This window comes from Dermacentor andersoni, chromosome 5 (genome assembly GCF_023375885.2).
Source record: "Dermacentor andersoni chromosome 5, qqDerAnde1_hic_scaffold, whole genome shotgun sequence".
Lineage (NCBI taxonomy): Eukaryota > Metazoa > Arthropoda > Arachnida > Ixodida > Ixodidae > Dermacentor > Dermacentor andersoni.
The window spans coordinates 35,707,580-35,724,306 of NC_092818.1; the positions used below are offsets into that span (position 1 = coordinate 35,707,580).

At 42.9% G+C, this 16,727-nt stretch overlaps 1 protein-coding gene across 1 annotated transcript; it reads right to left on the reverse strand.

The window, feature by feature from the left end:
• Nucleotides 1-826: 826 nt before the first annotated feature.
• LOC140218531 (tigger transposable element-derived protein 4-like) lies at nt 827-3,864 on the reverse strand. Its single transcript, XM_072288303.1, has 3 exons — nt 3,579-3,864; nt 3,106-3,322; nt 827-941 (listed from the first exon to the last, which is right to left on the reverse strand). Exons 1-3 carry the CDS (start codon nt 3,862-3,864, stop codon nt 827-829), a joined length of 618 nt encoding a protein of 205 aa, XP_072144404.1.
• Nucleotides 3,865-16,727: the final 12,863 nt, after the last annotated feature.

The following is a 16,727-nucleotide window of genomic DNA, read 5'->3' on the forward strand; positions in this document are numbered from 1 at the left end:
TGATGGCTTCTTTAACTACGCCACCATAAAGTGTGCCTGATGCTTGTGGAGATAGCCATTTTCACTTTCAAACTCCTGTGTCTTCCAAGCTAATTAAAATATCGCTGCCACACCGAAGAAATAAGCATACAAATTGAAACTACTACTATAAGTCAGATGGTGCACTGTGCTCCGTAGAGCGTCTCGAAAATGGGGCTCGAAAACCTAATTAGTAGGCTAATCCTCTTTTTACATGAACATCACAGTGCACATGAAGTTCTTTTTTGTTTGTGTACATTAACACAATTATGTAATCATGCAGTCCTTGGATCGCATTGCTGGTGCAGATTTCTATTTTGCATCTAGTGACCGCACAGAGTAACCTGTGGAAAAGAGTGGTTGTGCAGATATCACAAGGAACATATTTGAAATTGGGCTACCCAATGCCTAGGTAGATTTCAGTGATTTCATCAAGCTGTAGCAGTGAATATTCTTGCGGATCATTGTCAGTTTTCCAAGTTTAGTGATTGCTACTGATGCCTAGGAGATCTTTATGTAGGAGGGTCTAAAAGATTTATAAAAATCTTACTGGGTAATTTAGTTTCGCTCTTGCAGGTATTGGTCCAAATGACACAAATAAATGTGCCAAAATGCCAGGAAACTGCAGGGTTGGGAAAATACAGTGTATATAGTCCAGTATAAAACCTGTCAGCTACGAGCTATGTATGTATGATTATATATTGCAGATGTATGCTGGATCCGGCAAATGGATCGACAAGGCAGCATGGGGGACACTGTTCCGGGCGTCGTCTGACTCCATGTTTTGCCGCATGGCTTCTACATTTTACTAGACGCCGGATGAACTCCGGAACAGAAGCGTTACAGGAACCCTGTCGAACATGTCGCGGTCCATGGGGAGGACGGAGGCCAGACAAGCTGTAACACCACAGAAGCTGTCATCCCTAAAAAGTATGCACAATTGAACATACTGTCCAATGAAAAAAGTAGCAGCAGTATTTTTTGATACAGTCACTGAAGGTGGTGCTCTGCTTCGCAAAACAGTGTGCTTAACGTGCATTGATGCGCCATCCTATAACAAACAAACTGAAACTGAAATCCTTACTAACTCCTCAGAGTAGTGGGCTTCTTGCTACTGAAAATGGTATTTATACAGAAAACATTAACTAGTGACTCATTTCCATTGAAATTTTACGTAACGGAAACATTAAAAAGCATGTCTGCTATTATTTCACATTCAGTTGTGGTAATTGTCTTTTTCATTCTGAATAAATTAAAATTTTTTGGTGTATGGATGTAGTGCTTTGTGCACAAACGTAGCAGCACTATCCAGTGTGCTTGAGTATTGACAGTTTTATAAGCGCAGTGAAATTGCATCAGCAAAGGAGATTGCCTATCTATAGGAGTGCTACTTTTGTGTAATTTCGCTACTTTCTGGAAGACGATAAACCAACAAGCCTAAGTGTTCACAATTGAGAGCCGCTATGCTGATCAGAATAATTTAGCCTATCATTAACCTTTATCCTTACTGGCTCTGACGGCTGCCAGCTGTGTGCTTTAGCTAATTGTTCTGCTCATCTATAGATGGCAAACACGAAAGGCCACAGTAACAGCGAAGCTGTTGTGCTAAAGCACTGTGTTGCGATAACCTGCTACTGAAATATTTCATGTTGAAGCTCTAAAAAGAATTTGTGGCATGCAAATGAACAGGCATGAAGTAGCCTGTAATTTTGTTGCTAAATTGAAAACGTAGCTATGATAAAATATTTCCTTGAACCTTGGGTATACTGTTGGGAACTTGCAGTGTCATGCTGGAAATATTTGTTTAGCTGCTTTCATTACTTTTATAGCCGTGATTGATTTTCTTGTGCAGGCCTCCTCCGGATCTTAATGGGCAGCGATGTGACGCCAGAAGATGAGAAAAAAAGAATGAAGGGTGTACGCAGGCACCTGGCGCAAAAACTTGCTAATGCACAAAGGAAGTAGTGCCGCTGATGCAGCTACAAAGCCCGTCTCAAAAGTTTGTGCAGTTCATGCCACCTCACCCTGTGCTGCATTTTTGCTGACTCATTGCACAATTGAGTCAGCAAAAATGCAGCAGAGAGTGTGGTGGTATGAACTGCACAAACTTTTGGGGCAGACCTTGTACAGTCATCATCAGCCTATTTTATGTCAACTGCAGGACGAAGGCCTCTCTCCGCGATCTCCAATTATCCCTGTCCAGCACCAACTGATTCCAACTAGCACCCGCAAATTTCCTCATTTTGTCGCACCACCTAGTCTTCTGTCATCCTCTACTGCACTTCCCTTTTCGTGGTACCCATCCTGTCACACTAATGGTCCAACAGTTATCTACTCTATGCATTACATGACCTGCCCAGTGCTATATTTTTCTCTTCATGTCAATTAGAATGTCGTCTATACCCGTTAGCTCTCTGATCCAAACCACTCTCTTTCTGTCTCAAAGTTATGCCTAGCAGTCTTCGTTCCATCGCTCTTTGCGCAGTCCTTAACTTGTTCTCAAGCTTCTTTGTCAGTTTCCAAGTCTGCCCCAAATGTCATGACCGATAAAATGCACTGATTGTATACCTTCCTTTTCAATGATAATGGTACGCCTCGTTAATTTGAAGTCATTGGGACTGCGAAAAAATGTTTGAATTCGGTTTGCCGCGTCCTGTAGTTCGAGGCTCCAAGGGTCATGTTATTTCCAGTTGGCCAACTACATGCAGCATTTGAGAATTTCCACAGTAGCACTCAACAAAACTGCGGATAACGTTCAGCGATCCGATAACTCCCCCGAGAGCGGGTGCTCGGAAGGGCTCGTTAGAGCCGCCGTTCTCGCTGTGATCGCACATTGGCCGCATCAGCGGTAGTTTCACACTCCAAATCTGAGTAGCATGTTTGTCGATCTTTTTCAAAGTTCAGATACTCGGCGAAGCCAACTGCACTGGATTCGCAATCTCTGCGCAGATTGCATTGATGCGGTCACAATACTCAGCTCCTTCTTCATCAAGTGCACGTGAATAGTCAGTATCGGCATCGACGGTGCTTTCCTTCGAGAAGCCATCGTGTTCAAAACACCGCATGACCAAAGTGGGTTCCACTTGCCTCCATGCATACACAATAACACATGTGGCCCCGAGGAGGTCGATGGAGTACTCCTTGCCGTTGTCGAAGCAAAGGAGCATGCGCTCGAGCAGGTGGTGGCGGTAAATCTTCCTTGTCTGTTTAATGACGCCTTGGTCCATTGGCTGCGAGAACGACGTGGTGTTCGGAGGAAGAAATACCATCCGGACAACTTTCAGGTGTGGGATGACGCCGTGCGCTGGGCAATTACCAACAAAGAAGAGTACATTCCTGCCTGTGGCCGCGAACTCGCGGCCAACCAGCCGAACATAATCTTCAAATATTGCGCCTGTGACCCAAGCTTTCTTGCTGAGCCGGTATGATAAGCTCATCTCTTGGCGGCAGCCGTGCATTTTTAAAGCGGCAAGGCTTCCCACTCTTTCCTACTACAAGTAGCGGCAGCTTGTGTTTGCCACACATGTTCGCACCGAACAGAACAATGATTCTTTCCTTGCCTTGCTTTTGACCCTTGACCGCGGTGTCCTTCACTGCAAACGTTTGCAGCATCTTGTAAAAAAGGACTGCCTTGTCAAGGTTGTACACATCGTCTGTACCGTACTCGCTAAGCAATGGAGCCAACGTGTGTTCCTTCCAGGCGTCGATGACCCTCTTGTTTGCGCTGCCGCTCTCGCCACAGACTGTTACGAAGCTCAAATTATTGCGCTCTTGAAGACTGCTGAACCATCCATTGCTACACTTGAACTCTGCGTGCCGAAGTTGTAGAGCCAAGTCGCTGGCCATCTCCCGCAGTATCGTCCCATTGACGGGAAGGTGGGCTGCGTTTGCTTTCTACATCCAGCGAAGTAAAGCTGATTTCACATCTTCGTACGTGGGAGCCCGTACTTGCGACCACTTCAAAAAGAAAAGGGGGACCTATATATGCAATTGAATCCCGCTACAACGAAATTTACGGTGCCCGAAAAAAAATTCGTTCTTCGTTATCACAGAAATTTGATACGAAACGCAGAAATTATTGCCCAAGCAGCAGCAAAAACTTCTAATGCCAAAAATCTGTAAGCTTGGCTTATTTGCGCTTCACGGTGAGCAGTGCTGTCACGTGATTTTCACATTCAGTCTGCAGACCGATCGCGACATCGTCTTCACGGACATCAACAAAATTCCTCATTACATCGAACGCGTCCATCACCTGTGAGGCAGTTGCCTCAGCAGGCACATCCTGTACGTCATCTTCGACATCAGAAGAGTCTTCATCATTGCAGGCGGCTTTGATAATCTGCTCATCATTCACCTCTTCATGAACTATAGCACAATCGTCAGCACCGATGTATTCATCAAGCTCGAGATTAGGCAACACGTTTCCCATTTTTTCCAGTGTTTTCCAGGCGGCCGTGATCCCCAGTGCCGCTGACGCCTCTTCGTCGGTGTTGCGCTAGCAGAGTCTAAGGATAATGAATAAAGGGAAAATGAGACACCCCCCTGTTCGTAGCAATCGCTGCAAAGGAAACCCATGCGGGTTCCTCAAAAGAAAAGCCTCATAGTTGAAAAAAAATTCGTCCTGGTCAGGGACTTTTTCTTCAACTATGAGGCTTTTCTTTCTAGGAACCCGTATGGGTTTCCTTTGTAGCAATTGCTACGAACAGGTGGATGTCTCATTTTCCCTTTATTCATTACTTCTCTCCACCTTTCGGGTTTCCGCAGAACTACTACGTCAGAGTCCAAGGATAGATCTTCGGCAAATCCGGGTGCCTAAAACAGTTTGCAATTATTGAGTGACCCAGTGTGTTCCTGGCAGCAGACATAATTTGCAGTGCCACGTACATGTCCGCCTTCGTGTCTTGGCCGGTTTTACTGTTGAAGAGCAGCCGCTGAATTAACCTCCCGCGGTAAGCGCGCTCCAGGCTCAGAATCACACCCTGGTCGAGAGGGTGTAGGTCAGATGTGCAATTTGTAGGGGAAAACATCCGCTCCGTGTTAGTGAGCTCGACTTCTTCGGAGTGATGGGCTGAACAATTGTCCAGAAGCAAGCAAACTTTATGGTCCTGCCGCTTCATGTTGCGGTCGAATGCCACCACCCACACTGTGAAAATAGCACGGGTCGTCCATGACTTGTTGTTCGCCTTGTACTGCACAGGTAGGCTACGGGATCCCTTGAAACAGTGCGGCTTGGCTCTTTTCCAATGACTAATGGAGGACGCTTGTCAGAGCCATCCATGTTTGTGCAAAGCAGCACCGTCACACATTTTTTGCTGTTTGCCGCTGTGACAGCGCTGCCCCTTAATGTCGAGCATCCTGGCCGGCAACATCTCGAAGAATAGCCCGGTCTCATTGGCATTGTAGATGTCTGCCGGCGTGAAGTTGCTTAAAATGCCGGCCACATTGCTCACCTTCCAAGCTCCGTCAACGTCTGCGGACATCGATTTCCAACACAACACTTTTCCGATGATGTTATGCAGGACCTTGAAACAGTTCAGCCAGCCAACGCTGGCTTTAAAATCGTCAATGCCGAGTAGGCAGGCGTGCTTCAAGGCTTTTTGCTGGACGATGCTTCCATTGAGGAGGACGTTCTTGCCTTGTACTTCAACAAACCACGCATGCACCGCCTTGTCCAGCTCTTCATGGAGGGGCCACGTCACCTTTTTGTGCTTGGAAGATGTGCCTGAAGCAAGTGCCTTTTTTCGGCTGCCCTTATTTCCTAGAATCGTACACAGCGAACTGGCCGGAATCCCAGTCTTCAGCGATTGCCACTTCCTTCCTTCCACTCACAGCTTGGGTGATTCAGCTTTCTGCTTGAGGGAAAGGGTTTTGCGTTGACATCTCGTCCCACGCATGGATGAAAGCTCGTCGTCGAAGAGACACGCTGCGAGTGACGCGACCACGAAAAAAAAACCAAAATGGCGAAACTGCAATCACATGATTTCGTGCTTACTACGGCTTTGGATTTAACTTAAACTTTTGCCTATAACGCTTGTTCTGGTTTTGATTTTGACTGCGAAAATTTCGTTGAAGCGGAAACGCTCACCAAAAATGGCTCGTGCAGAGAAACTTGGGGCTATAATTTCTATGGGATACTGACGGGGAATCAAGAATTATTCGTTGTCCTGGAAATTTTGTTGTAGCGGTATTCATTGTGGCGGGATTCAACTGTATGAGATATATATGAATACGCTAGTTCTATTAAGGCCGGGTGTATTACTGTGTAATAAAACTTTGAAATGATCAATCAAAGGTGTATTTTCTATACAGCAACTATCAGCGTAGTCAAGCATGCTTGGTACGCAGACCACTATAGGGGTGTATTCTCAGAAGACCACTTTCAGAGGTAGTTTCACTTTTGCGAGGATCAACAATGGACAGCTGCACACAAGCATCGGGTAAATGCAAGACTCTTGACGGCTGAATCAGGGAAATCTCGTGAAAGTGAAGCTTACAGGCTTACAGTGAAAGTGAAACTGAGAGACTTACAGGCTTACAGGCTCACAGACGTACAGGCTGACTGGCAGACAGACTTACAGGCTGACAGACTTACAAGCCAAAATAACGTATAGCCGACAAGCTGACAGGCTGACAGCCTGTTGGGTTTCTTGACTGGGTACCAGTGGTTATTGTCCAAGAATGTGGTGGCCTTTACAGATGCGTTAGCGATTATTTTGAGCAAACGATAACGTTAAGGATAGAGCATAAGTGTTTTTTTTTTAGAGCACGACACCACGTCTGTTGTCAGTATTTATTCTGACTGAAGAGTTTTTACGAGATTCTATTGCACACGAGAGTTGCTTGCACTGGTGTGTTCACGAGAAAGTAAGACTGACTCTAGATGTCATAAAATCGTAGCTGTAACTTCTGGGTAGGTCTGAAACCCAATGTGGCAAGGAAGAAACAAACGCAAAAGGAAATAGTAGAAGAAAATGCATGTGCTGACGATTATCCTCAGAGAGAGCATGTACTCATTAAGCCAAATGGAAAATATGTAGTATGTAATCAAAAGAAATATTACAATGCAACCTTCAAAAAGCCACAGTGTGGCCCGAAAGCCGAAGCATTGATTGCGATAGCAAGTTAGCAGACTGCAGCAGAACTGATAGTTGGGCGAGTTGGTACGAATTCATAGTAAAGTATTTTTGCGCGCACCATTGACAAGGACACAGTGAAGGGGACACACGAGAGCTTACTCACAACAATTTTATTTTCGGAAAGATACAGAACATATATGCCCCAGCTATCAGCGCAGAGCATGTGCAACACGTGTGGTCAGTAAAACAGAAACAGATTAAACACATATTAAGAAGGTTCAAATAGTATTTAAAAAGGCGAATTCATTTTCAGTGATTACAACCGATGGTTGGCTTAAACATCTTTCGGCACACTTTTTGATATGAAACGCTTCTGTGATTGCACGTGTTGGTTTATTTTTATCTGGAAACAAAATTTCAATGTTAAAAATATGGGATCACAATGACATAGATTGCAGTTGTTCGACAAGTGCGAATGATTTCCTTTACCAAGACAACGTTCATGTTCTTTTAGACGGGTGTTTATGCACGGACCGGTTTGTCCTATGTACATGTTGCCACAGGTCAATGGAAGCCGGTACACAACACCTATTCTGCAGTGTGTGAAGTTCTGATCATCTTTTAGAACGCAGCTGCATTTTTTTACCCTATTGTCTAACTTATCGGAAATAGCTCGGCACAGTTTTTGCACCTTGTTAGGAGCGCTGAAAACCACTTCAACGCCTTACCGGCTATCAACATTCTTCAGCCCACGGCGAAAATAATGTACCTAAGGTACAACTGCACGGCGTTTTTTGTTCGTGCTAAGCCTGTTCCTTGAATTTGTGGGTTGTACACCCTTTACTATGATTATTACCTTTTGGGCCGCTCTGTCTATAATATGTTCCGGGAATCCCACCGAAGCTAGTCTCGTTACCTGATTACCAAAGCTTTCTTTTAGTCGGTGGCAACAAGATTTTACTAACGCGGCCCGAAGACAAGACACCGCAATTTCGCTTTTTACAATCTTCGAATGTCCTGATTTGTACTGTAATATGGGCTTTTTTGATCTAGGGCTGTACATCCAGCAAGTGTGATCGGGTAGCAATAGCAGAGAAGGATCTGGAAACTGTATTTCATTTTCTTTAGCAATCTCATGGGTAAACTTAACGCCTCGGCCAAATTCATGGAACACTTTTAGTACATTAACCACATTACAGCCATGTTCATTCCGATCAAAAATAACCAAATAATCATGAACAAATCGGTTAATTTTTGCAAAGCTTCCTAAAGCACTGTTAATACTTTTGTATACATGAGCTAGAAAAATGTCGCTTAGTATTGGCGCTACCTTGGAACCTATACATATACCTGATTTTTGCACATACATTGCTAATTCCAAGCGAGAAACGTAGAAGTAAGATAAAGGAATAGTATTTCCATAAAGCTTTTCACGGGTGCTTCGCTGTCATTTCTAAATGTTACTTCATTATCTTCGCAAATACATATCTTAACATTTTTTTAACAGCTCTGTGTGGGGAATCGAGTAAAATAAATCTTGTGCGTCAACGCTGAAGGCGCTGCATCCCTTTGTTTTGTTTTCACTCAAATATCGTACAACAGCCTCAGAATTACAAATACCTAACGGATCTGGGGTTCTGAACGAGGAAAGCTGTTTCTGGATAAACGGTACTACCTGCTGCTGACAAGTGCTTCTTTCAGTAACAATGGCTCTGAACGGCCTCTTCAGGTTTGTGCGTGTTTCATGAGAAAAACACTTCAAGATGCAGGGATACATGCAATTTTAAATGGGGGAACACCCCGGTCTGTATTTTATCACACTCGTTATAGGGCCAACGGTCCTTGGTGCGGTGGCATACCTACCCTAATGCACATAACCTGGGAGTGCACTAAGCACCCTCATAGGCCAAACACCAGTAGTACAATGGAGCAGTGGGAGGCACAGCTCGCCCGCTCCGACCTGGCAGGACAAAACTCCTTAATTAGCCAGGTCAGGCAGGCGGCAGAGGCCAGTGGGGCCCTGGACTGAGAGGCTCCGACCACCCCTCCTTCAAATCTTTACAATTACAATAAAGTTTCTCTCTCTCCCTCTCAAGATGCAGGCCCTTTGCTTCTTTGACTGAGGCACATAGGTTTTCAAAATTCAGGGAACGCAGTAATTCAATAGAACGCTGTTCTTGTTTGGCAGGCTTAACATCAATTCTCTTGAAATTTTTATCTATAGCTTCACAAGCTTTTTCACGAAGCACGCCATTAGGTAGGACAACAAAACATCCTTCTATATCGGTGGTAAGAACACGTAACCCTCTAGATGCCAAGTCTCCTGCCACTAGGTTGAGCCGGTTGGCACTCACACATGCGGTTTTTGCCTTCGCGATAGCGTCTACACATTCAAAAACACACCTTGCACGTTCTGCTTCAGGAACTAGTCGGAAGACGGCTCTCAATGCAGCTAGCTTCGCAGGTGGACACAGCGCCGGTTCCAGCGCGAACTTTGGCCCAAGCTGCAGAAGCTTGTTGTTCTTATCTGGAATGAAATATTCCCCAAGCCGTACCACTCTTCCTTCTGTAGGAGGTGCCTTCTTGACATTGTGCAAGAGCGGCCTCACCGTGTTCCAGAGGAACTCCGTTGTCCTATCCACTGTTTTGCACCAGTCCAGGAAGAGTCGTCTGCTGGTATCACTGCACTGTGTCTTGCACGCTACACGCAAGCAGTCCGTATGGTGTCGCATTTGCCTGCACGATTCAGACGCAACTATTCGGCACATCCCCATGAGATTGCTATGAGATTGCTAACCATGAGATTACTAAAGAAAATGAACTACACTTTCTAGATCTTTCTCTGCGATTGCTACCCGATCACACATGCTGGATGTACAGCCCTAGATCAAAAAAGCCCATATTACAGTACAAATCAGGACATTCGAAGATTGTAAAAAGAGGAATTGCGGTGTCTTGTTTTCGGGCCGCGTTAGTAAAATCTTGTGGCCACCGACAAAAAGAAAGCTTTGCTAATCAGGTAACAAGACTAGATTCGGTGGGATTCCCGGAACACATTATAGTCAGAGTGGCCGAAAAGGTAATAAGAATAGTAAAGGGTGTACAACCCACAGATTCAAGGAACAGGCTTAGCACGAACAAAGAACGCCTTGCAGTTGTACCTTAGGTACATTATTTTTCCCAAGGGCTAAAGAATGTTGATCGCCGGTATGGCGTTGAAGTGGTTTTCAGCGCTCCTAACAAGGTGCAAATACTGTTCCGAGCTATTTCCGATAAATTAGACAATAGGGTAAAAAAATGCAGCTGCGGTCTAAAAGACGATCAAAACTTCACAAACTGCAGTATAGGTGTTGCGCACAGGCTTCCATTGACCTGTGGAAACATGTGTATAGGACAAACTGCTCGGTGCATAAACACCCGTCTAAAGGAACATGAACGTTCTCTTGGTAAAGAAAATCATTCGCACTTGTCGAACCACTGAAATCTATGGCATTGTGATCCGATATTTTTTAACACTGAAATTTTGTTTTCAGATAAAAATAAACGAACACGTGCAATCACAGAAGCATTTCATATAAAAAAGTGCGCCGAAAGATGCATAAGCCAACCATCGGTTGTAATCATGAAAATGAATGCGCTTTTTTAAATACTGGTTGAATCTTCTTAATCTGTGTTTAATCTGTTTCTGTTTTACTGACCACTCTTGTTGCACATGCTGCGTGCCGATAGCTGGGGTATATATATATGTTCTGTATTTTCCCGTAAATAAAATAGTTGTGAGTAAGCGCTCGTGTGTCCCCTTCACTGTGTCCTTGTGAATTGTGCACGCAAAAATATTTTATTATGAAGTTAGCAGACTGTTATGCGAAGTAAGCATACTAATTTTATTGAACGTGTTCTATAGCATCATCCTGCCGAAACTAGTGTCCGCTAATCCCTTCCTGTGGGTTCGTGCCATAGCACGGCTATCGTAAACATCATCAAGATGTGCCGATCATCACAAAGAGCTTGTTTGGATTAGAATATGCACCGTCCGCTTCTTGTCCAACTTCTATTCTTGGTATGTGCCATAATATGAATATAATCATCATAAACAACGCACACAGTCGCTTAATGGCTGATTCCATACTGTAGGTAGGTGGCATAGTACGCAAATTGTGATTATCATTAGCACGAAGCCATCATAAGGTCTGGTTGGTGCTGACAAAAAATTTAAAGGTATAGTTTTTTATGGGGTGAGCACGTTACACTACCCAACAAATGTTAGCGCACAGCGCAGGACGCGCCTGCATGTATCAGAAGTTTCTCGAAGGTTATCGATGGTTCTATGCGCTGTCTGTTGTCACCTAACGTTGTGTAATATGATTTCATCGCGCGACACGAATGGTGTAGAACTTTCTGCAAGATACGCGGGCACCAGCGATCACGCTGGAACCTTCCATGACTGATGTATAAAATCCGACCACGCGCTTGACCCGTAGATCAGATTTCGACGATCGCCGGCTGTGTGCACCACTATCGTGGCGCTTTAAGTGTATCATCTTTTTGGTGGGCACGGGTTCGCAGAGTAAAAGTTGGTTTCGTCTTTCACAGTATTTCTACTGTGTTTTTTACCGTCACTACCACGTGACAATATGCACCGGCTTCTTCGTGAGCCCTAATTATTGGTATGTACCATAGTACGGGAATCTCCATCATAATTAACTCACAGATGCTCCGCTTAGCTGATCCCCTGCTGTGGATATGTGTCATTGTATGAAAAAATGTAGTCATCACTTATCCAATGAAACGTGTTCAAAATATTAGACTGGGTAGAGCTAGGAGTAAGGACCAACGGCGAATAACTCAATAATCTTTGGTTCGCTGAAGTGCTGTGGACGGATAGCTACAAATAATTAAAGAGTTGATCCAAGAAATTGTGAAAGTATGGCTGTACATAATTATGCTGCCGACAAAAGTAACGTTCCGTAGCTTGCCAAGAGAAGAATAACTCTTGATGTCCAATCAGTCTCTAGAACAACACAAGAGTCCATTTATCTAGATAAATCACCCACATGGGGCTCTGATGATGACGAGAAAATTTAGGGGAGAATAACAACTGCCTAGACCGCAAAGCACAGGATTATCATGTCACGAGGCGCAGTTTGCTGCTGTACCGCTGGCAAAAGAAATATTTAGCTCAGCACAAACTGCGCTTGAGGTATACGATTCTTGTAAAGCATAGAAATGTTCTGAAGAGACAACAGCTTGACTACCTTGAAGAAAAGTTGTTTAATTGCAGGATAAATCGAAATGCTAGCAATTTAAGAAATATTTCTTTCAAAACACTTTTTGAAAACTGTTCGATAACAGGTTGTCTATTTGCGAAGAGGATAATGGACAACCTTCGTTTTTTTTTATTTGCGCTTCTACACTGCATCGCAGACAGGTCAGTGCGACATTAGAAATTTCAAAGTGTCTTATTCTTATTTGGACTGAATTTGCTCAATACGCGTCGTCCAAACTTAGCCTCTTCTATTTCTGGCACCTTTACGACACACTATGGTCGACATAGACCGACGAAAGATTAACTAGGCCCTAAAGCAGGCGCCGTTACAATACACGAAGGTTCGGAAAGCAGATAGAGGAATTTCAAGACGGGGTCGCCCCCACGCTTTCCTCGTTGAATTTTTTCTAGCTTAGCAAGCCAGTTCCCGTAGCGAGAGTGGCCATTTTGTGTTGTGTAATTTACTTACACAGGTGAACAAATTTTACTGCGGAAACAATATAGGGCGCATTACGCGAAAATCTGGTGGCGTCGCATGTGGTGTGATGGAGCAATGGTTTCAATTTTCACTTTCAGTTTCAGCTTAATATTTGTTCATGGCAATTGCTTACAAGAAATGGTATACAAACAAGGGTCCCAAAGTCAGGGACTGCACCAAGAACCTTCGATTAGACGTTGTATAAAAAAAATAAAGCGGAATACAGGGCAGAGAAACAAAATATGAAATAAGCAAAATATAACACAAGAAACTGGGTGACGACACACATAAAAACAAAAGGAAGAGGAAGAGGCACAATAATTGCTAATTAAACAGCTAGTAATTAGCGAAATAACATAGGAAAATATTCAGACAGCAAATAATTATTGAGTTCGTATTTAAAAGAGTACGTGGTAGATGACAACTTAATTGAATATGGTAGACTGTTCCAAAGTCGAAGCGCCCTAAAAGAGGAGGCCACCTTTTCGTAAGTAGTATGATATAAAGGCAACAGGAAATATCCTTGTTCTGCAAACCTTTTGTTATTAAGATTAAAAAGGACATCAGAACTAACAATGTTGTAAAAAACTTCAGTTAGCAATTTGAAAAACATTATCTGTAAATGATAGTTATACAATTCAGGACTTGAAGATTGCTGTTTGTACGTACTTGTGAAGAGGCGGTAGAGAAAAAAAAGCTTCGCATTATGATGCGGATAACCCGGCTTTGAATTTGCTGAATAGAGAAAAGGTGATAATGCTAAGTATTACCCCAAGAAGCAGTGCCATGATGGATCTGACTATGAATGACAGTGAAGTATAACGGTAATAATTCGTCGTATCATGTGGCTAACGCACGTGATTTTGAGTAGTGCTCTAATGTTAAATGCTGTTTTTGTTTGATGTGAGCAATGTGGTTAGTAAACTTAAGGTGGGGATCTAATGTGATGCCGGCGAAAGAAACAGAAGTGGCGGCAGGAATGTCATTCACATTGAGAGTTATGGTCGGAGAGCAAAGTAAATGTCTTGGCGGTCATTTCAACGTCATGAATTGTGTTTTCATAGGGTTTATATCTAGACAATTGGCGTTACACCAATCAGTAATTTTAGACAGAACACTGTTTAGTTTCAAAGTTAACGAAAATAATGATTTATCCGAAAGGGAGGCAGTCGTGTCGTCTGGGCATAATACATGGAAGTGTATAATTATGGCGGTCAGGTAAATCATTCTTATAAATGCAAAATAATAGTAGACCTAAAATTCCGTCCTGAGGCATTCCTTCGTCTAATAATTTTGCTTTCATAGGAAGCCCAGCCTACGTACACTGCAAATTCACTATAAAAAGATTACTTTTTAATATGTTAAGAGTTGTATCAGAAATTCCATTAAAATGTAGTTTAGTAAACAGAACTTGGAGGTTTATTGTATCAAAGGCTTTAGCAAAGCCTAAAACGACCGAGCCAACAAAGTATACGAGATCAAGTGAATGTTCAATATAATTATCAAAGCCAAGTTAGTCGAGCTTCCTGAAAGAAAACCAAACTGACAAGGTTTCAGCAAGCCTAATTTGATAAGGTAGCGGTTAATACGACTAAGTATTACCTTTTCAACAACTTTACTCAATGAAGGTAAAATACATATACGACGATACTTACCGACTTGATCTTTGTCATCCTTTTTATGAACATTATTTACTTTAGCTTCCTTTAGACTTCTAGGGTATATAGAGGTTTTGAACATAAGCTTAATTAAGTTGCTGAGAACATCAGAAATAGTCGGAGCAACAAGCTTTGAATGAAATGCGGAAATTCCATCAAGAACAGGACTTGTGTTCATTAAGTTGTAAATCTCAATAAGGGCTTCATCAGATGTTACCGGAAACAAAAAGAAAGATTGGTCGCATCGGCTGGTATGATGAACAGAAGGAACATGGGTAGTTTAACAAATTTTATAAATGTTATTACTGAGCGCACGAGCAACGCTAGGCGGGTAAGCGATGGTTACATTATTGTACATTACCTTTTAAATGGAACTACCAGGTTGCGGTAAATTCAAAAACTCGTTGATCAGTTGCCATTGTGTCTTTTTAGATGAAACTAATTTTTCATGAATCCATTGTCGTAATATTACCTTCTTTATTTTTTTCAATAAATTGCTCAACACGCTGCAGTATTTCTTCTAGCGTAAGGCTAAACTAACATTGAAAGGCTGTTTTTTAGTATTCTTATACATTCTTTCTTTTTTCCTCATGCTAACATGTAGACCAATAGTGATCCAAGGATTACGTGGAAATTTATGTTTTTTTGCACCAACATTGACAGTGCTAGCATGAACAGCTTTAAAAATAAAGAAGAAAATAACTGACGTTTGTCCTCTGGATTTAGTTTCGTAGCTAAAACTGTCCAGTCAATTTTGTGAATTGCAACAACAAAATCTAAAATAACAGAGATTTGACCTAAATTTTTAGACTTGAAAGTGACGAATACGTGGTAGTGATGCGTTATGTCTCTGTCAATAGCAAGACTCTAGTCAAGGCAAAATATTAGTGTGAGCATAGTCTAAGAGGTAGTTGCTTCCATGAGTGGAAGCCCTGGTTGCCGAAGTAAGTAAATGCTCAAGCCCAAAGCCACTAAAACAGTCAGTATAAGCGCATACAGTACTATTGTGGAGATCAAGCATGTTAATATTTATCTCATCTACAGCAGAAGCTTGACGTGGGCGAGTTGGTTTTGCATAGCAGAAAAAAAGAGCTCTACGAAGACGCGCACGGCACGAGGTCGGTCGGGGTCTGTCGTACATGTTCCTCTTTAAGTTCGCGTCATTGTAGCGCACTTCTCTTCAAGTATATCACCTACAATAAGGACACGCTTGTTTTCACTAGTAATTATTGGAAGAACTAATCGAAGATAACGAAGACCAAACGTAGCCCACCGCCCAAAGAGAAAAAGAAAATTAGAATGTTTGGTTTAACGTTAGGTTTCTCAGGGGGGGGTTCCTGTTAACAAAGAACAATATTTGTATTTAAAGAACTACTTCATACATTGCGGAATCCAGACCAGGCCTCCAGGGTGCGCGAGGCGAGCACCCTTCCACGTCGCCATTGCGGTTCCAGGGTTCTCGCTGGCTAAAGGTGTGGCATTGTGCGTGCGGCATTGGGCACTTGACGGCGCAGCCAACCTCATTTCATTTCATTTCATTTTATTACCTTAAGGACACCTTGCGTGGTATTACATAAGGAGTGGTGGTACAAAAAATACAGGAGGTTGCCCGCTATGTTATATGGGACGGAGGTGGCGCCACGTCATGAAATTGTAAAGTGAGTGTATATAATAAAAAGCACGAATCAAATGGACCATGATGCTTTCTCATTCCCACATGTTGGCAGTCTCGAGTATTTCTGCTAAATTTAGGTCTGTCAATTTTAGGCACCTGGTTTACCAGGCGGATATGACAGCACCGTGATAGCCACTGAGTTAAATATGTTGAACCATGGCGTTGTAAGCCTTTTTCCATTTTTGCAATGTTCAATTATACTTGTGGAAACAAAGGACGGCTTCAATAAACAAAACTGCACACTATGGATAATGTTTACATTTATTTTTGCAGGAAACTGCAAATGTGCGAATATACAAAATTTCGCATACGAATCGAATATTTTATATATAATATGCAGCATAAGCAATATAATTTGCATCTAGGAAACGTTACCTGGCCTCTTTTTATGTTTGGAAATTCAAAGTAAGTATGTATGCCTGAGGAGAACATTTGACATCACCATCGATAACTTTCGCATTCTGTTCCCACTTTTCCAAAATATTTCTCTGCTGCTCTGCGAGGCCAACGCAAACCACGCTGACTTCGCTGCGCTATTTGCAAATACCCGAGTGCT

What these genes read in the sequence shown, in the direction of transcription:
- LOC140218531 (XM_072288303.1), bottom strand. Translation starts at nt 3,864, where the DNA reads ATGGCCAGCGACTTGGCTCTACAACTTCGGCACGCAGAGTTCAAGTGT. An exon ending in GGTCAAGGGTCAAAAGCAAG is followed by an intron (nt 3,323 to 3,578) that starts GCAAGGAAAGAA and finishes GTAATTGCCCAG; the next exon opens with CGCACGGCGTCATCCCACAC. An exon ending in GTTATTGTGTATGCATGGAG is followed by an intron (nt 942 to 3,105) that starts GCAAGTGGAACC and finishes CATACTTTTTAG; the next exon opens with GGATGACAGCTTCTGTGGTG.